Source organism: Gossypium hirsutum, chromosome D11 (assembly GCF_007990345.1).
Source record: "Gossypium hirsutum isolate 1008001.06 chromosome D11, Gossypium_hirsutum_v2.1, whole genome shotgun sequence".
NCBI lineage: Eukaryota > Viridiplantae > Streptophyta > Magnoliopsida > Malvales > Malvaceae > Gossypium > Gossypium hirsutum.
In genome coordinates this window covers 15,574,112-15,595,778 of record NC_053447.1, presented here as the reverse complement: position 1 = coordinate 15,595,778, position 21,667 = coordinate 15,574,112, and the positions used below count along the sequence as shown (strand labels likewise).

The 21,667-nt window shown below is 35.8% G+C and overlaps 2 protein-coding genes across 2 annotated transcripts; one reads left to right on the top strand and one right to left on the bottom strand.

Moving 5' to 3' along the window:
- The first annotated feature begins 997 nt into the window (after window positions 1-997).
- On the top strand, window positions 998-11,120 carry LOC107910956 (subtilisin-like protease SBT5.3). The gene is made up of 11 exons (XM_041106250.1): window positions 998-1,202; window positions 1,339-1,448; window positions 1,548-1,645; window positions 1,728-1,892; window positions 3,156-3,264; window positions 8,697-9,234; window positions 9,409-9,506; window positions 9,658-9,903; window positions 9,981-10,095; window positions 10,162-10,375; window positions 10,449-11,120. The coding sequence occupies exons 1-11, from the start codon at window positions 1,119-1,121 to the stop codon at window positions 10,982-10,984; spliced, it is 2,313 nt and encodes a 770-aa protein (XP_040962184.1). The 5' UTR covers window positions 998-1,118; the 3' UTR covers window positions 10,985-11,120.
- On the bottom strand, window positions 11,105-14,817 carry LOC107912480 (cytochrome P450 724B1). Its single transcript, XM_016840678.2, has 9 exons — window positions 14,411-14,817; window positions 13,944-14,268; window positions 13,675-13,827; window positions 13,197-13,475; window positions 13,008-13,097; window positions 12,715-12,793; window positions 12,443-12,549; window positions 11,511-11,632; window positions 11,105-11,403 (listed from the first exon to the last, which is right to left on the bottom strand). Exons 1-9 carry the CDS (start codon window positions 14,632-14,634, stop codon window positions 11,301-11,303), a joined length of 1,482 nt encoding a protein of 493 aa, XP_016696167.2. The 5' UTR covers window positions 14,635-14,817; the 3' UTR covers window positions 11,105-11,300.
- Between the last annotated feature and the right edge of the window lie 6,850 nt (window positions 14,818-21,667).

Genomic DNA, 21,667 nt, shown 5'->3' with positions numbered 1-21,667 from the left:
AATTGAGAATAAAAATCCTATATGTCCTTTTTGGTGCCCCTCCATGTGAATTATATAGTGGCCGTTAAGGTTAGAATCTTAATCCCCCAAAAATAAAAGGTCAGAGTCCTGTTTCCTTCTCCTTGTGTTAGACCAAGAACAGATTGTTCTTAGCTAGGCTGAGAGTTGAGGCAGCCAGTGATGTTGAGATCGGTTCTTCCCTTCATCGAAATGGGGTACTGCTTGAGGTGCCTTAGACAATTAATCTCGTTTCCTTTCATTTAATCTTCTTGTTATGCATGCTTATCCTGAAAAGATTTATAAAGCATGGAGGGTTTTATTTAATAAAATTCCTTTGCAAAGCTGGGTCCAAGTATGGTTATTTGAAAAAGCGAAGGCTAAAAGCCAACCATGGTTGGATTAAAAACAAAAAGAAGACAGACGTTGACCTTGTTGTCAATCTATGCAAAAACCACCCTTCACTAAGTTAGATTATCCAAAGCAAAGACAATCTTCAATATTAGCTTTGACATAATTATATTATAATTTCTTTCTGAAAATTGTGCAATATTTGAATTAAATATTAAAAAATTAATTAAATCCTTAAGTTACATGAATTAAACATGAAAATATTTGATTTTTGGATTTGCATTATGGCTAGACTAGAGATTTTCTTTTCCTCCAAAAAAAAAAATTCTATTAAAACCGTAAGCTACTAAAAAAAATCTAATGCCGTCCTTTCCCAATTCCCATCACACATCCAACACATACATACATTATATGGTGTTTGTCAGTTCATAGTTGTAGAATCATGTTAATGTGTCAGCCAACTGATTGGATACAAGAAAGGGCTAAAGCACTTGAGATTCCTCCGACCTTCTGTTATCTTCTTCAAGTTTAGCAATTATATTCATCCATCAAAGTTCACTGTCAAGGTCCACATGCAAGTCCCCACATTTTCTTCTTCACAAACTCAGAATTAAGTTCACTTAATTACATTATGCATACAACTTCACATCTTTCCAACACAATCTCATATATCATGTGTATATATACAAGTCCCACGGCCCTGTTCCATTCGTATCATATAAAGAAACAGAACAAGTATTAAATTCCCAAAACAGGTAGCGGGCAAAGCAATGAGGCTTTCAAATGCTACCCTGTCTTTAGTTTCTCTCATGGTTTTCTTTCTTTTGCTGAGACCTGGATTTACCGCTCAAAAGGTAAGCATTTCAATACCCTTTGGGAAAATTTAGTACAAAAAACGAGATAAAAGCATCTTCCTTATTGGCGGTTCTTATAATTATTAACAACAACAACAAAAAATCACCAAAGAAATGTTGGTGTATGTTGATGTAGTCATATGTAATATACCTGGGAGAACACTCACATGGACTGGAATCTGCATGGGTTAACGTGGACGCCGTGACGGAAACACACTACGAGTTTCTGGGCTCATTCTTGGGAAGGTTTAAAAGGATTTTTCAGCTCCTTCTCATCTGCTATTTGGAATGACAATATTCGAGCTAAGCTTTTATTTAACTTGTTGAATTTGTATTTTCAAACAGCCGGGAGGATGCACGACAGGCTATCTTTTACTCTTATACCAGACACATCAATGGTTTCGCTGCAAATTTAGCTGATGAAGTAGCCTCTGAGATTGCAAGTGAGTCCCTGTTTTTGACTTAACAGTTTTCTCCAGAACAGGGAGTAACAGTGTGGAATTAATGTAATGTGAGGGAATGCAGGGCATCCAGAAGTAGTTTCGGTTTTCATGAACAAGGGAAGAAAACTACACACAACTCGATCATGGGAATTTCTAGGATTGGAGCAGAACGGCGTCGTTCCATCGAACTCAATCTGGAACAAGGCCAGATATGGTGAAGACACGATCATCGGAAACCTTGACACCGGTGAGTCATTTTCAGCTTCCCCTTCTTCCTTTTCCTGCGGGATATCGTATCTGGAAAGTCAGTTTGTCTGTTCTTTTTTTTTTTTTCAGTTATTTTCGTCCCTACATGACTCATAAACATGCAAGAACAACATGTTTTCTTAAATTTATAACAAGTGTTCATATTAGATAGGTTTGTTGGTGTCAACCAATTTTACTATAAACCCACTCTCTTATGAGATGGCAACTTTCTTGAACTTAACTCATTAAGGGTATAAATTAATATTCAAATTTTAAATTAATATTTAAATAACATTAATAATATATTGTATATGTAAACTTTTAATTTTGATTAATGTTAAAAATTAATAATCTAACTCAAATAATTAAAAATGGTATAAATGATTTCATATTATAAAATAAAAACATAACATTACAGGAGTATTTCAAACTTTATCAAATTAAAATATACAATCTATAAAAATGAAACTAAAATAAAATAATTTAGAAAGATCACCAGCATAATTATGTTAAATGGAAATATAATAATATAATATATATTAATAGATAACAAAAAGTTTAATATTTTATTTGATACTTTAATTTTGCATTTGTTTCTTTAATGAGATACTTGTAATTTTTTCGGACCAATATGGTACCTATAGTTGGTAAAATAAAAGTGTTAGACTTTAATATTGGTAAATCTTTAAAAATATTTTAGTAAAAATTTCTCTTAAGCTTTTTTGTGGCGAAGTAAAAATGTCCTATATTTATGAGATAAAATTACAAAAGAATAAACCCGAATCCACCTTATTTTATCTATTCATTTAATTTAAAACAGTTATAATAAAAAAAAAGTCAGAATTTTAACATAAAATCTGAAATATGTAGATGTAGATGTGAATTACCCTTGTTTTATTATCACTAAAAATATAATAGGCTTTTAACTAATTTGGATTAACCTAGTAAGCATAGGGATTGCAACGCACTGCAACTATTCACCCATATCTATATATTTGATTTTTGTTCCGAAAGACCTAATTTTAAGTATAAGATTTTATGACTTTCATTAAATTCGGATATATATATATAAAAGTAAGTGTGCATTGATTGTATATGTATCAAGTAAATTAATTGAGATTCTTTGAAGGCATAATTGAAAAATGATACGAAGAACATGCGAGTAGTAAAACAAATCAATTATAACTTATGCCATGAACTGGGTGGAGTCGGTGACAGTTATTGACATTGTAAGCGAAACGCATGCTGAATGGGATTATGGTAGGTGTGTGGCCTGAATCAAAAGGCTTCAGCGATGATGGGTATGGACCGATTCCATCCAAGTGGAAGGGCATTTGCCAAAATGACATTGACACCCGATTTCATTGCAATAGGTCAGTTTTTCTTCTCTTATAACCCCACTTTTCACCTTTCCTCCATGCCTATCTTCATCCTTGTCCGAGAATGTTGCGGAAAGGATCGATTCGAGAACTCCGATATGACTACAAGTAAATTGACCGGAACGAAAAATAAAGTGAACACAAGGATTTACGTGGTTCGGCTTTAATGTCTACGTCCACGGGCAGAGGCGAAAAGAAATTTCACTATAACAAGATGAAGATTACAAGTGTTTTACACTCAAGACACAACCTGAGAACCTCACAACTCTTAACCCCTATAGAAAACCCGAAAGCTAAAATCCTAGCTTTCAAAGAACAAGCTTTGCTCTCTCTTGGTTTGGGATGATGAATATGGCTAATGAACCTCTCTATTTATAAGAGAGTTCAAGGACATAATTGTCCAAAACTTTGGCAAAGATTTGTGGTTGAAAATGGACACCAACAACCATCCACTAATCCACTACCACCAACAACCCACTACCAACAACAACAATCCACTACCAATTTTAAGCCATTTCTTAACAAATCTCCACCTTGGCTTGAAATTTACCAAGCTGAACATCATAGTGAATTCCTCGAACTGGATCACCTCTTCCAAACGCCTCTCTGGCGCTAATCAATCCCGAATACCTATCAAGTCCAAGCAATGCTTGAACTTATATGCAGGGATCACCTTAGTTAACATATCTGCAGGATTCTTCTCGGTAGCAACCTTGCTGATAACAATGTCACCTTGCGTAACATGTTCCCGAACAAAATGATATCTGACATCAATGTGTTTGGTCCGTTCATGAAACATCTGATTTTTAGTCAGATGTATGGCACTCTGGCTATCGCAAAATACAACAGTGAAATCCTGTTGTAAACCCAAACTGCTTACTAGACCTTTCATCCACAATGCTTCTTTCACTGCTTCTGCTAACGCCATATATTCCGCCTCAGTCGTAGATAAGGCTACGGTAGACTGTAACACAGCTTTCCAACTAATGGCTCCTCCAGAATAAGTGAAAACATAACCCGTCAGAGATCTTCTTTTGTCCAGATCTCCAGCATAATCAGAGTCCACATAGCCCGTGACACTGCTAGTGCAGTCACTCTGATCATATACCAAGCATAAATCTGCAGAACCTCTCAAGTACCTGAGAATCCATTTCACGGCCTGCCAGTGTTCCTTGCCAGGACAACTCATGTATCTGCTGACCACACTAACTGCATGTGAAATGTCTGGACGAGTGCAAACCATTGCATACATCACGCTTCCAACTGCACTCGAGTATGGAATGTGAGACATTTGCTGCTTTTCTTCATCAGATTGTGGTGACAACTCTGCAGAGAGTTTGAAATGTGGTGCCAACGGAGTACTCACAGTTTTCGCTTTATCCATGCCGAAGCGTTGAAGAACCTTTTCAATGTAGTTCTTCTGCGACACACGAAGCTTGCCCGCCTTGCGATCTCTGTGAATATCCATGCCCAAAATTTTCTTGGCAGCACCCAGATCCTTCATCTCGAACTCACCACTCAACTGCGACTTTAACTTGTTGATTTCCGACATGTTTTTGGAAGCAATTAACATGTCATCAACATACAGCAACAAATAAATGTGCGAACCATCTGAGAGCTTCCGATGATAGACACAAGCATCATAGTCACATCTTGTGTAACCATGCTGAATCATGAAGCTATCAAACCGCTTGTACCACTGCCTTGGGGATTGTTTCAATCCATATAAAGACTTCTTTAATAGACAGACATGGTCTTCTTTACCAGGAACTGTAAAACCCTCTGGTTGACGCATGTAGATTGTTTCCTCGAGCTCACCATGCAAGAACGCCGTTTTTACGTCAAGCTGCTCAAGTTCTAGATCAGACTTGGCCACCATGGCAAGTAATACACGAATGGAAGAATGCTTTACGACTGGGGAGAAAACTTCATTGTAGTCAATCCCCTCTTTCTGAGTGAAGCCTTTAGCAACCAATCGTGCCTTGAATCTAGTTGCTTCAACCCCTAGGATGCCTTCCTTTTTCTTGAAGACCCATTTGCAACCAACTATCTTCTGGTTACTTGGCGGCTTAACCAACTCCCAAGTATGGTTCTTGTGAAGAGATTCTATCTCCTCACTCATAGCAATTGCCCACTGTGCCGACTCATCACACGTGACAGCCTCATTATAACTGGAAGGTTCTATACCAATGGACTCCGCCACACTGAGCGCGAAAGACACCAGATTAGCGTAACGCGGATTTGGTTTGATTTGTCTCTTCGTTCTTCCAGTGGCAATGCTATATGGTTTTTCTTGAGGTGACTCATCTTCATCGGAATCTTGCACCTCAACTTGATCATCCTGGACTGAAGTACCTTCCGTAGGAATTGGAGCGTCCACCTGACACTCCACCTGCTTCTCAACACCGTGATCTCCCATTCTATCTGACTCCTCCTTTTCCCGGGAATTTGTGGTGGATCGAAGCATGGATGACTCATCAAAAGTCACATCTCTGCTGATGATGAACTTGGACGAAACCGGATCAGGACACCACAACCTGTATCCTTTCACCCCTTGGCCGTATCCAAGAAATATGCATTTCTTCGCCCTCGGTTTGAGTTTTCCCTCATTTACATGAGCATACGCAGGGCAGCCAAACACTCTTAAACCAGAGTAATCAGCAGGAGAACCAGACCATACTTCCTCAGGAGTCTTCAGCTCAATAGCTGTTGACGGAGATCTGTTAACCAAATAACAAGCAGTATTAACAGCTTCAGCCCAAAATTCTTCACCGAGCCCAGCATTTGATCGCATGCAACGAGCTCGCTCCAAGAGAGTTCTATTCATGCGTTCTGCAACTCCATTTTGTTGTGGTGTTCGACGAACAGTGCGGTGTCTCACTATTCCTTCATTTTTGCAGAACTCATTGAATTCACCTGAGCAAAACTCCAAGCCATTATCCGTCCGGAATCGCTTGATCTTCTTTCCTGTTTGATTTTCGATCAAAGCTTTAAATTGCTTGAAGTTGATGAGAACCTCATACTTGCTCTTCAGAAAATACACCCAAACCTTTCTCGAGTAATCATCGATAAAGGTAAGCAGATATCTGTAACCACCTTTAGAAATTGTCGGAGAAGGCCCCAAAGGTCAGAATGGAAGTAATCCACTGTGCCTTTTGTCTTGTGAATCCCAGTGCTGAACTTTACCCGAGTCTGCTTACCGAAGACGCAGTGCTCACAGAAATTCAACTTTCCTGTACACTGCCCAGACAATAATCCTCGTTTGCTTAGCACCGATAAGCCTCTCTCGCTCATATGCCCGAGCCGCATATGCCATAACTTCGTGGTGTCAGAATCTAGATCATCTGATGATGACACTCCCGCAACACCTGTAACCGAGGAACCATCGAGGAAGTAAAGGCCCCGCTCCAAATTACCACGTATCACAGTCAAAGCACCCGAGAATACCTTGAGAACTCCACCTTCAGCAGAGTACCGAAAGCCTTTCTTGTCCAACGTACTCAAAGAGATCAAATTTTTCTTCATTTCTGGAATGTGCCGAACATCAGTTAGAGTTCTAACAATACCGTCAAACATCTTTATACGAACTGTGCCAATCCCCATGACTTGACATGCGTGGTCATTTCCCATTAGTACTGAACCAGAATGCTTCTCGTATGTTGAGAATGCATCTTTCAAAGTACTTATATGAAATGTAGCTCCCGTATCAAGAATCCATCTCCCACCAGCGTAAGAGTCGGATACTGCAAGAACGATCTCGGCATCACTTGAAGAATCTGCATCAGCTACATTCGCACGATCATTTTGTTGCTCCTGTGATTCTGATTTCTCCTTCCTTTTCGGACAATCTACCTTCATGTGCCCGTACTTCTTACAGTAGTAGCACTGTATTCTCTTCTTGGACTGCGATCTAGGATGGCTTTTACTTGAACTTCCACCCTTTGCCTTGGATCTTCCTCGAGCAACCAAGCCTTCGCCTTCATTGTTTTCGACCACCTTACCAGTGATTTTCTTCCTCAACTCACTGGAACTTAAGGCATTTTTCACCTCCTCTAGAGTCAGGTCATCACGACCGTACATCATTGTATCAACAAAATTCTCATACGAGGGAGGCAAAGAACACAAAACAATTATTGCTTGGTCCTCATCATCGATTTTGTTATCGATATTATTCAAATCCATGATAATGGAATTGAATTTATCCAGGTGCTGGGAAACAGGTGTACCTTCCTCCATCTTCAGGGCATAGAGTCTTTGCTTGAGGTAGAGCCGGTTCGTCAATGACTTCGTCATGTACTTGCTCTCTAACCGGAGCCACAAACCGGACGCGGTTTTCTCATCCGCTACTTCTCGTAGCACTTCATCTCCTAGACATAGCAGAATAGCACTATGTGCTCTTTCTAGCATGTCATCCTTTTGCTCTTCCGAAAGCGTGCTTGGTAATTTATCTTTACCAGACAATGCTTTTAGCAATCCTTGTTGAACCAGCACTGCCCGCATCTTGATGCGCCATAAACTGAAACTATTTTTCCCGGTAAATTTCTCGACATCATACTTAGTCGATGAAACACTTGTAGCCATAATTTGGAACCTTTGAATGAATGATAATATTTTCTTCCTGATGTGAAAGATCAGACAAAGCTGCAGTCACAGGGCAATTCAGAAAATATTATCACTCCTTCAACTACGCTCTGATACCAATTTGTTGCGGAAAGGATCGATTCGAGAACTCCGATATGACTACAAGTAAATTGACCGGAACGAAAAATAAAGTGAACACAAGGATTTACGTGGTTCGGCTTTAATGTCTACGTCCACGGGCAGAGGCGAAAAGAAATTTCACTATAACAAGATGAAGATTACAAGTGTTTTACACTCAAGACACAACCCGAGAACCTCACAACTCTTAACCCCTATAGAAAACCCGAAAGCTAAAATCCTAGCTTTCAAAGAACAAGCTTTGCTCTCTCTTGGTTTGGGATGATGAATATGGCTAATGAACCTCTCTATTTATAAGAGAGTTCAAGGACATAATTGTCCAAAACTTTGGCAAAGATTTGTGGTTGAAAATGGACACCAACAACCATCCACTAATCCACTACCACCAACAACCCACTACCAACAACAACAATCCACTACCAATTTTAAGCCATTTCTTAACAGAGAATGTGCACGCACTACTCATCTTGGGTGATTTAGGATCTTGATGGTGGGGGAGGACCAGTCCCTGAAAATAAGCTTATTTATTCATTTCCAATTTTATGGTACCACTTTTTATCTCTGAGCGTGGAGAAAAAGATTTAGCAGACATTTAACCTTAGCTTAGCTGAAACGGTATCTAAACCTGTTTTATGAAATATGTTACTTGTATTATATACAGACCAGGGTTTAGCGCCTACCTAAAATTGCTGTCTTCATGTTAAAAGGAAGCTAATTGGAGCAAGGTACTTCAACAAAGGTTATGCTGCCATTGTTGGCAGCAAACTCAACGCTTCCTTCAATACACCACGAGACAATGATGGTCATGGAACGCATACTTTATCCACTGCTGGGAGTAACTTGGTAGCCAAGGCAAGTGCTTTCGGCTTTGGTAAAGGAACAGCAAAAGGAGGGTCACCTAGAGCTAGAGTAGCGACATACAAGGTGTGCTGGCCACCTGTTGGAGGAGAAGAATGCTTTGATGCAGATATATTGGCAGCTTTCGACATGGCCATTCATGACGGTGTTGATGTTCTGTCTGTGTCACTAGGAGGAGAACCCATTGACTTTTTTAATGACAGCATTGCGATTGGCTCTTTTCATGCTATCAAGCATGGAATTGTTGTGGTCTGCTCTGCTGGCAATTCAGGACCTGCAGATGGTACGGTCGTAAACATTGCTCCATGGCAGATCACTGTTGGAGCCAGCACCATGGATAGGGAGTTTCCTAGTATTGTTGTCCTCGGCAATGATATGCACTACAAGGTTTACTTTCCCCGTTTGTTTTGGTGTTTATGAAATATGTTGCGACTGTTTTCTTTTCGTACATGCTCAAATTGAGTGAAAGTAAACCATAACTTCAGGTTTACTGGTCAATAAAGTGTAATACTTGCACATGTTGGCAACTGGGACTAACAAATGCTTATTTCCTTCGTGAAGGGACAAAGTTTATCAACCAAAGTTTTACCACACCAGAAGTTCTTCCCGCTGATAAGTGCAGCCGATGCCAAGGTGGCTAATGCATCAGTTCAAACCGCGTAAGGATTGAATACATCTCATTAGTGATACTTTTGTTGCACATATACAGTTATATACCAACTGTTTCTAACACTTTCAGTCAGTAATGTATGCATTTCCACACTCACAACGTCCTTCTGCAGACACATGCTGATTTGTAGATTCTTGCAGATTGTTCTGTCAGGCCGGAGCCATTGATCCCAAAAAGGCAGCAGGAAAGGTTTTGGTATGTCTTCGAGGGCTGAATGGAGGAGTGGAGAAGGGTCAGCAAGCATCTCTGGCTGGTGCTGTGGGCATGATTCTTGCTAATGACATTTTCACAGACAATGAAATTTTAGTTGAGGCTCATGTCCTCCCTGCTTCAAATATCAATTACACCGATGGTCTCACTGTTTTCACTTACATTAATTCAACAAAGTAAGTCTTGGAACCAGATAATATATGATAAATTTCACCTTGACATTTCAGTGACTGCGTATGGATATCTGGAATAGGAATCCCACTGCTTATATTACACCTGTAACCACTCAAATTGGCACAAAGCCAGCCCCTTTCATGGCAGCATTTTCATCCAAGGGACCCAACACAATCACACCCGAGATCCTCAAGGTATTTGCTATCTGTATGTGCATAAATTTTCCAACTCCTTGGCTAATTTTAGTATCCCACATTCAGCCTGATATCACGGCACCTGGAGTGAGTGTAATAGCTGCGTATACAGAAGCAGAAGGGCCGACAAACGAAGATTTCGACAAGCGCCGAGTTCAATTCAACTCTTTATCGGGCACTTCGATGTCGTGCCCTCATGTTTCAGGCATTGTTGGCCTACTTAAAACCCTTTATCCTAACTGGAGTCCCGCGGCCATCAAATCAGCTATTATGACCTCCGGTAAGAAACGTGTTTCTAAAGCAAATAACTTTTGGTTTGAAGCTTTTTAAACTTGCTTTTTCTTTGGATGCAGCAACCACATTGGATAACCTGAATGAGCCAATTCTAAATGCATCAAACATCAAAGCAGGACCATTCAGCTATGGAGCCGGACATGTACAACCTAACCTTGCTATGGATCCCGGGCTTGTTTATGACTTAACCCCCACTGATTACCTAAACTTCCTATGCACTTTGGGGTACAATGAAACACTAATTTCACTGTTATCAAAGAACACCTACAAGTGCCCCAACCCAATCAATCTTGCCAACTTCAACTACCCTTCAATCACAATCCCTAACCTTGTTGGACCCATTACAGTGACCAGGACCGTTAAAAATGTTGGTTCACCAGGTATTTACAGAGCTAAAGTGATGAGACCGATGGGAATTTCGATTTATGTTAAGCCCCAAAAATTGAAGTTTGAAAAGGCTGGTGAAGAGAAGACATTCAGTGTTACACTCAAGGTTAAGAATGCTCAGGCAATTAAGGAGTATGTATTTGGAGAGCTGATATGGTCAGACAATGTACACTATGTAAGGAGTCCTATAGTAGTGAAGGCAGTCTAAAAGATAGTCAAAATTTGCTTGAGCAAGCATTTTAAGTTTTAATCCTTGGATTAACCCTTTGATTGCTGCCAAGCTATGTGCTTTGCCATAGTATTTGATTACTATAGAATCAAGAGAATTTAAGATAATTTGATTACTATTTATGTATATGAAAAAAGTTGATAAAGAGATGAAAGCACTACATATACATAAACATATGTTACAACTTTATATAAAATTTACCAGGCATTCAAAGGAGACCTTTTGCCCATAAAAATAACAGTAGCTAAAAAAAGTAAAACATAAACAATATGATTCTCAGCCTTCATTCTCGACCCTACATAGTTGTTTCCGAACATGGATCCACATTCAGAACCAATCCTCTTTGAAATTCGACATAGGGGTATGCTATAGGTTGATCCTCACCTTCTGTTTTCCACCTACAAAATTTGTCACTATGTTACAGTAAATTGGGATTTTTAAAGTTGAAGAAGAAAATAGCACTAGTGCTGATTTTGTTTACTGGATATACATATAAGAAAATCACCTGAAGTTTTGAACAAGGTGGTGGAGGAAGAAAGCAACCTCAACCTTGGCTAGGTCAGATCCAGGACAGCATCTTGACCCACCTCCAAAGGGTGTAAATTTTTTGCATGTGGGATCCTGGCTCTGCATCAAAAACATGGAAATAATCTTGTACGTTTTCCCCACAAAAGAGTCCAGGTGGACTTGAACTCGAACTTACTAAATGTCACATGATTACAAGAACCCAGTTGAGCTCGGGTTTGAAAGATCATCTTTCATTAACAAAGCATTTCTACTTCAAGAAATTTGATAGTTGGAAGTTTTGAAAAATCAACACGGGTTTCTGAAATGCAACAAAACATGTTTCTTTATTTTGTTTTAGGTGGTAATGAATGTGTAAATCAAGAAGTTGGTCAATCGGATCCATTGTAAGGTATTTTAGGTTTGGTGTACCAAATATCTGTCATGGCCATAAGGTACAGTGAAAGGCTATTTTCATGAATCTAACAAAAAAAATGGTGCGTATCTCCAAATTTCTGATGAAAAGTCGTCACTTTGTCCTACAATTTATAAGGTCCCCCACCCCCCACAATTTCAACAAAATAATGCTACAAACAGATCAAAATTTCCGAGGGATGGCCCCCAGTTTCAGAACCAGAACTTCATTTCAACAACTTAAAAATTAGAAATTGTAAAAATAAAAAGAAACTTTTACTTTAAAACATACTATAATCATCATTATTATTAGTATTATTTTTCTATAGGGGAATGATTATAAGTGATCACTTTTATATTTTGACTTCAGATTTTGGAGGAGCCCAATATGAACATATGAAAGTTGAAATTAAAAAAATAGGATAAGTTTTGAGTGAAAGTTAGGGACATGGTCCCTTTCAGCCATTACTTAGATGAGGCCATGGGTACCCCATTTAGGGCATGAGATGAGTAATTTACCTCCCACCGCCATGGATGGAACTGGGTAGCATTTGCATGGAGAGATGGGTCTAAATGAACTGCAGTGAAAACAGGTAGGACCTTCCATCCTGATGGAATTAGGTAACCTGTTTCAACCCAAAACTTTGGGTTATATATCTTATAATAGAAGTATAAACTACAATATCTATAAGTTCATGCACTGCATTATTATATTGAATCACGAATCATATTGCACATTGTTATTTTAGAACTAATAACATTTTTATATCGAAATAAATAAATAACAAAACCTTTATATTTGACATCTTTAAGGGCCTTTCGGTGAACGAATTTGACAACGTTGCCATATCTGAGAGCTTCATTGATGACCTACAAGCATGAAAAAGAAAAGCAAGCATGCATTAGAGAAAAAATAAAAGGTTATAAAATCACATCATTATTCCAAACATGCTAGAAAAAGGTGTATCAGAACAAAGTTGTATTTTTTTCTTCTTTGTTGGGGTATTAGAAGAAAAAGTTGTGTTCTATTTTTTATATATTAAAGTATGAAAAAGAACATATATATATATAGAAAATTTCTTACATATTGAGTGAATTCCATTTTCTTATAATCCTCCCAGTCCAAATGATCATCATGTTTCTGCTTCATGCTCCTTATTTTAAGATGTTCTTGCTGTATTTTTAGTTCAAAACATAATTAAAAAGATTTAGAGATTAATAATAGAAGATCTGCATGAAATTGATGGAAATTAGAATACAAGGGTGGGGTTACCTTTAACTGTTGCAATGCAGCTGGGGAGTGGCTTAAGAAATGAATCACCATACACATCAAAAGGGAAGTAGTTTCATAGCCACCCAATAAAGAATCCAAAACAAAGCTCACTTTTTCATCTTCAGATAAGGTATCAACAGATAGAAGGATTTCTAGGAAATCACTGTTTTTTTTAGAATTATTATTATCATCATCATCATCATTATTATTATTATTTCTTCTTCCTGCTCTTCTTTTCTCTACAATAGCTTTGACAGTAGAAGATATTCTGCTTCTAGCCTGTAAAGATAGTCAAAGGTAAAGTTGATGATCACATGCTTCCTTTTTGCAGCCAAAAACAATAAAAAGAAAAAAAGGAGAGAGATATATAGAGCTAAGCTAAGTCTCTCATAAACCATTTATTAAACCACACCATAATTATTATTGTTTCATTTAATTTAATAAACAAAGCTATCAATACAGTGCTTTTGTTGAGTACCTGAACAGCTCTTGCATATGGGGTTCCAGGAATATAGAGAGGGAGAGAGATGAGGCCTCTCATAAAAGTGAGAAAATCTTCTAGAATTTCTGAAGTCTCTGGCTCTTGTGGTGTCAACCCTAACACTTGCTTTACTATTACATTGAATGTAAACTATACATGGAACCAAAAGTTGACAAAAGGAAAAAATAAAAAAAGTAAGAAACATTCCATTAGAATTTGATTAGATTCTTTAACATTATTATTTATTAATACTAGTGGTACTATACCTTTCTAGCCTCTTCACAGAAGATGACTTGTGGTTTATTTTTCCATGAGTCCAGAATTTGAATGGCTATGTTTTCAATGTCATGGAGAAACTCAGGCTTTGATTTGGTAATGGTGACCAGTGAGAGTGCTGCATTTCTGAGCCTCTTGTGAGTGTCTCCCACTGCCACAAGCATTGAAACCTTGCCCAAGATGCCATGGATAGGCTTTGGATAACTACACTCGAACAGCTTGCCTTCACTTTGAAGTATGAAATAGTTTAGCTCTGGGTCACATGATACCACTGTGGGGGAGAAGAACAAATGGGATTTGAACACCTTCCCATACCTGAAATTTCAATACCAATTTTCATTTTAGATTACTCCACGCACACACACATATATATATATACATCACAGCTGAAGGAGTGAAAAATCATCATACAAAAGGCATATATATACATGTGATGTGAGTTAAGTTATAAACTTACCTAGAACAATGATCATGAAGAAACGCCCCCACAGAATTGGAAGAGTGAGGCTTTAAGAAGCTAAATGTTTCACCAAGTAAAGGCCATCCAAAACTCCCCTTGGGGACAGTCCCACCCTTACCCTTGAAGAGCAAAGGCCAGAAATGGTTCAACACAACAACTAGAATAAAACCAACAACTCCCCCAACCAAAACAACCACCCAGCAAGAATCACCTTCAGCCATAGACAAAAGAAACTAAACAAAGAGATTTTATGTTCTAAAACTTTGCTGTCTAAAAACTCTTAAAGGTCATCAATAACTCGGACTTTTTTATGAAACCGAACGTGCAGCCTACAATTCCTATTTATAGAGAGAGAGAGAGAGAGAGAGAGAGTGAGAGAGAGGGGAAAGGGGGTGATGCCCTTTGCTTTGTAGTTGTAGTAATAGACTAATTGTATAAAATATTTTAAAATTCAATTTAAAACCAAAGTGAAGAAAAAGCAAACAGGCTTTTCCACAGATTGTTACAGTCTGTAAATTTACTTTTTCTGAGGTAAGGCATAGGAAATGGAATCCTTCTATCTAGTCTAGGATCTAGACTATTTACCACTATTCTTAGGGCTGTAGAAAAGATTGAGATGAATAGTGAATAATCAATATTATATTTACTTGGTTTTTGTTTTTAAAAGAAAAAAGAGAACAGATTATTTAAAAAAATTGTGTTTTCTGGTGGGGAATATGCTAGATAGGAAAATAATCAAGTTAGAGTTTTCTATTTTCTTTTTCTATTGTTATTCTGTGCATAGGTAATTGGATAAAATTAAAGGTTAAACTCCACCGTTAGATATTAGGTAATATTTTTAATCCATTAATAAAAATTACGATATGGTTATTAAACTATTCAAAATTTTACATTTAGATTTTTGGGTTACTAAAATTGTTATTATATGGTTTTTTTAGTTTGCATTGTCTGAACTAATCAAAATTTTTTTATTCCCATCTTTTCTAGAGTTTAATTTATTAAACAGCTTTGGACGTTACGAATCTATGAACAAAAATTTAAATAGTTTTTTTCTTCGATCTCCGACATGAGTATCAGATCGACTTAGATCTAACGAATGTTCTTCAACTCATCGATGAGCATTGATCCACCGTATTGATAATCGAATCGTCACTTGCAGCTCATTGGGGGAATAGTTTAATGACTTAGATAAAAACTTTTGCATAATTTTGTGACTTAAATGAAAACTTTTGAATAATTTAGTGAATGATTTGTAACTTTTTTAATTAAGTGACCAAAACAAAAACTTACTCATAGTTTAGTGATTAGTTTTGTAATTTATCCTAAAATAAATGTGCAAGAACAAATTTAGTTTTTTTAATGTTTAGTATTTTGGTTTTAATTTATTATTATTACTTTTCACCCTTAACTTTTAAAACTTCATTAAATTGATTTTTTGGATAAAATTTAATTATTAAAATTTTAACTATATTGATGGTCACTTAACTAACTATAAATACGACAAAGGCAAGTGCACTTGTTGAACAATAGTATAGCTATGGTGAGTAGGAAATATCGTATCCACGAGGACTAAAAATACTAGTAATTACCATCTTCTTATTATCTAGCCGATAAATTGGGGTTATGTGTTTTAATCTAAAATTAATAAACTAATTTATCTAAGTACACAATAGAGAATGAATCGAGGAAATAATCGAATATTAATCAATGAGATAAACAATACTCAAGAAAGAATCCACCTAGACTTCACCTTTTATTATGAATCTGAATTAAACGATTTATTCACTTGTGTCTTGATCCATAAAAATCCTTAAATTATGTTAATATCTCTTTCGAGAGTAAGAACAACTGACTTTAGGTTGATTAATTGAAATCTTTTTCTAATTAAAACCCCTATTGTCGCATTAACTTGATCTATAGATTTCCCTATTAAATTTGACTCTAATCCGGTAGATTTATGTTGTCCTATTTCTAGGATTGCATGCAACTCCACTTAATTATGCTAGATCTACTCTTAAACAGGGACTTTTGCTTTTGCTCCACTGAAATAAGCACATTAAACATGAATTAATATCCCGAAAATATTAAAACAAGAAATAAACATACATAATGGAGAACAAGAATCAAGTATTTATCGCATAAAAATAGAAATTAAATAAGAGGATTCATCATAGGTTTCATCCTCCCTAAGTATCTAGGGAATTTAGTTCATAATTTTGAATGAAAACATCTTAAAACCAGAATAACTACAAGACATAAGAAAGTACTAAATAAAACTTTGAAAGAAATTAAAAGGAGATCTTTAGTCTTGATGGACATCCGCTTCCGAGTTGATTCCGATGGTGTTTTTTGAGTATTTTCCTCGATCTTCTCTGGTTGCTACCTTCTCTATTCTTCTAATTGGTATTTATAGTCTTTAGAATGCTCAAAAAGCCTAAAATTTGGATTTTTCTGCATATTTAGAAAGCAAGATGCGAAATCGACACGAGCTGGCACATGGGCGTGTGGCCAACTCGTGTGGCTCACACGGGCGTGTGGAAATGCCCAGCCCGTGTGGATCATGAAAACAACTCTTTTTGTCAAATTTTGGCTTGTTTTTTTTGCTCTCAAATGCTCTCCTAAGTATAGAAACATGAATTTAAAGGATTAGGAGTATCAAATTCACTAATTTGCATAATTAATCATCCAAAAACGCATTAAGAATGAGATTAAAATATGTTACTTTTATAGCTTATCATATATTAACACGATAGCTTATAGATGGTTTACATATACTTTATTACTAACGTGGATAATTTTTAAAGTATTAATAAATTTGTAAATAACTTTTTATATGTTTTTTATTTTTATAAAATACACATAGATTGTTATGCAAGTTGCAACTTCAATACCATTAAAACTTATTATTATGCCTTAAAATAAGTAAAAAAAAATTATCATTAAGAGCTAAAATAAGACCAAAGTGACAATAAGTAAATATTAATAGTTAAACTTATTATCCTGTGTGGGTTATAATATTGTCATGTGTGCTTCAATTATATCTAGATCAGGGCACACCTATGAATGGAAAAAAATCAATTTAAAAAATATATTTATAAAATTTATATTAAGACCAAGTGATGCCTTTATTGAAATTGTTAAAAGTAAATTCCACCAAAGGTTACTAAATACAATTAGTAAGTTTACATTTTGTTCACTCAACTTCAAAAAGTTACGAAAGTGTCACTGAACTATTTGAAAGTCTTCATTTAAGTCACTAAACTATTCAAAAGTTTTTATTCAAGTTATTGCACTATTAAGTTTTTTTAAAAGTCCAACTAGCGAGCTCCAAGCTACGATTCGATGATCGATATGGTGGATCAGTACCCATCAACAAGTAGAAGAAATGTCACACCCAAAAATGTTAAAAGTTTGATATATCGAAAATTCTGTTAATTAGAAAAAAAAGATTGTTTATGTGGATTCTAGTGTGATTATGAGAATTTTTGCGATCTGATTTGTAAATAGTTAGAATTCAAGTTTAGTCTCATTACATTAGAACCAAGAGTTTTCTGTTAGTGGTAAACATTATGATTAAAGATATTAATGGTACTAACCGACTTGGGATTAAGGGAAACTATAGTGGAAAGATTATATATGGGAGAATTCTTTCATTCTGGTATTCCTTTTCTTTCTTCCATCTTCTCTGGTTTGTTCTGAAAAAGAGAATAGTTAAGAAGCGATATGCATGGTGGGAGAAATTAATGTATCAACTTAAGTGATTGAGGATTTAGTAAACTGCTAACCGAGAAGGAGGAGACTCTGGTGATAAGGAAAAGCTAAGTAGGTGTAATCGGTACCAGCTTTCAGGTATTTTACTGGTAAGTTTCTAAACTCAAATTCTCTGTGGTTGTTATATATATCAACATAGTGTTATTGTGTTGTGTTTGGCTTCATGTTCTACTGATAATGAGTTAAACTTTTATGGGTTGTATTGTTGTGCGATTGACATATGTAAAGTTATGATTCATAAATGCATGTTTGATTGTACGTTTCAGTTCGTTGTTTTGATTAACTTTCACTGGTAAAATAATTACTGAAGAAATTATCATTCAAAAGGTCTGATTGATGATATGTTTGATATGATTTGTATTGTGTTATTAACAATATGTTCAGTTGAATGCTTGTTATATGTCCGTCATGAACATGAATTATATGTGGAGTATGAAAGTATGTATGGTGGGTGAAAGATAAAGAAATGTCAAGTTGTGCACTCTGTGCCACATGTTATTAGGCTTTGCTGAGGTTCGGGAGGATTGTATGGACAATGTATATGCATGGTTTTTGGTTTTGCAAAGGTTCAGTTGGATTGCACATAGATATATGCGCACATGTATATGATAACCCTACGTGGGTTCTGAGTATGAGACTCTGCGGAGTTGAAGGCTTAAAGCCTTATATGTCTAAGCAAGTCTATGGCAATGGCATATGTAAGTTATGAAAGTCCGTCGGACTTGTTCTTTAAGTTTTTCATCAAAGGCATATATGGGAATTCACCACATCAAGTTCGTGATAAAATTCGCATATGAAAGCCTGCCATATTCATGAATCTTCTTCTATAAATCTGTATGCAAGAAAGTCCATCAGACTTGTTTTTTGGGTTTCATGACAAAGTTATACGTGGAAATTCCTTCATGTGAAAGTCCGTAGAACAGTCTGTGTATAGGAATCTACTTCTATATGTTAATATTCGTTTATGAATCCACATGTATGAGTCTTCCATATATGAGTTTGCACCTATGAATCTTTAATATAAATCTGTATGTACGAAAGTCCACTGGATGTATCTTTATGAATCAAGTTATGGTAGTTTGATGATCTTGTATCCATTTTTCAAGTTTAAGAGTTCAAAAATGATATCCTTCATAAAAGTTAGCATGTGCTATTACCCAAGTAAGTGATCACAGAAGCTTGTTCTTATGTTCAAGATAAGAGAGTTCGTATAAATTGTTTTCTCAAGTCAAAGTCTGCAGGGATTTTTTTTACATAGGAGTCTGCCAAAGACTATCTTTACATCGAGAGTCCGCAATGAATATCTGCCAAACAAGAGTCCGACGGTAGGGTTAAAACTAGTCGTGGTTGGTATTATAGGTGTGTGTTATAACCTTTTTCACGAGCATTAATGGAAGAATCAACATTATCATGTTGATGTTGGAACTAATGGGGTTTTGACATGCGTTTAACTCTCTTTTTACTTCAATTTTTTAACGGAGTTGTTCTTGGGATTGTTGGCATTGTTGTTCATGCCTTATTTGTTGTTACATCATTTGGTCTCTTAAGTCCCTTATATCTTTTTTTAGTTCTAAAAACTGTTGGGAAGAAGCTTTGGGGTTGTAATCGGTGTTCTTGGTTGTTTGTTCATCAGAGGTCAGTATTAGGCATATATTTGGTGGCAAGGGGAATGTATTATTGTACCTAGGTTGTTTATGATACCGATTTTCATATGCATCATTGTAGGGGTTGTAAGGATGTGCTGGATAAGGATTGTTGATTTAGCTAGTGTACTGGGTGGTAGGAGTGATGGTTATAGTAGGATTTTTGAAGATGTTGGAATATTTTCAATATATATCTAGTGTTCTAATAATAATATATGAAATGGTGTAAGTAATTAACATTACAACTTTTGGTTATTAATAAAGAGTTATGACTATTCATAATAATGAGTTATATCTCTTAAATATGAAGAGTTATATCAGTTAAATTTACAAAGTTATTCAGGAAATACAAATATTAAAAAGTTATGTCTCATGAGAATTCTTATAAATAGGAGTAAGATTTCATTTGAATAAGATACCAAAAAGATCTGAAAAAGGTTTTTCTATTCTTCCTCTATTTTCTACTATTATTATATTGTTCTATAAAGAATTATTACAGAACTTCTTTATAGAAATTGAGCTTCTTGTTATACCCTGTTCAGTTCTTTATGGAATATTTTCGTCAATGTAAAACACAAGTAGTCATTGGGCTTTATTGTATATTCGAGATTCATTTGCTTGAAACTCATTTGCACACCAAGTTTAGGTGGGGCGAATAGAACCTTAAAGATAGTGGCTTAATATACACATTGGAGCCTTAACCTATTTATTGGTTTTTTTTTCTTCAAGTAATTGTTTGTGTTTTGTTCGTGTGTTCGAGATTTACCTTACCAACAATTCATAAATTTCGTGCCAACAGATGGTCTCCTCAAGATGAGTTATGTAGTCAAGTTCACTATAACAATTGTTGAAGACCAAATGAAAAAGTAGAAAGACAAGGCAGTTCATATGCTGGTGCGGTGCTAAAAGTCACTAGATGAGAAGGTGGAGCAAGTGTGATATAAAAGAGAGGTTGAAGAAGAAATCTATTTTTTCAAGGAGAGGTATTTATTGGCGAGGACGACCACCCTTTACATTAGGCTTTAGCACATATCAACATTGATTTTATCATGGCCGACCTCTTCAACAACATGATAAATCTTCTAAATAAGCAATGATGAGATTGATGTGAACCTGGTGAGGCTCACATGTGCTTTACCTATGTTTCCTGCAAATAAATGACTTAACACTTATCTTTAACAAGGTAAACTGAAAGTACACTCTACATATGTACATCTACAAGGGCCACAATGACAAAATGTTGTTCAAGGACTAAAAAAACAAGTTCAAATATATAAAAATAGAGATTAATCAACTAAATTTTAAATTAAAATTCTCCTTTTAATAGAAAGTAGCTTTGAATATTCAATTGCATTTTAACTGCAATTTTTGTAAATTATTAGATTAGGATCCAATGAATTTCGAGTTTGAATCTATCTTAAATTTGTGCCTTGATGTTTTACAAATTTTAAATTCTATAAGTTCTATTTTTTTAAAAGTTAAAATATTTTTTTAAAGATAGGATAGGTTATTTAAAAAAAATCCGAGTCTGACAACTTAATTTCAAATATAAAAAGTAAAGATTAATTAATTATTTTTAAAATTAAAATTCTCACATTGAGCATAATAAAGATATGTTTTATGGAAGGCAATGTCACCTCTCAAAGTCCAATCTTTTTACTTTTTTGGCTTAATTTGTACCGGAACATTTTTAAAATATTTATAATATTCCAATAGTTATAATTGAAAAGTTACAAGTGATTCAAAAAATAATGTCGCTTGATAATTAAGCAAGAGTTTTCACTATTCATAGTGATAATTATGTCTATTGTCACCAAAAGTTATATACTTTTTTTTTGAT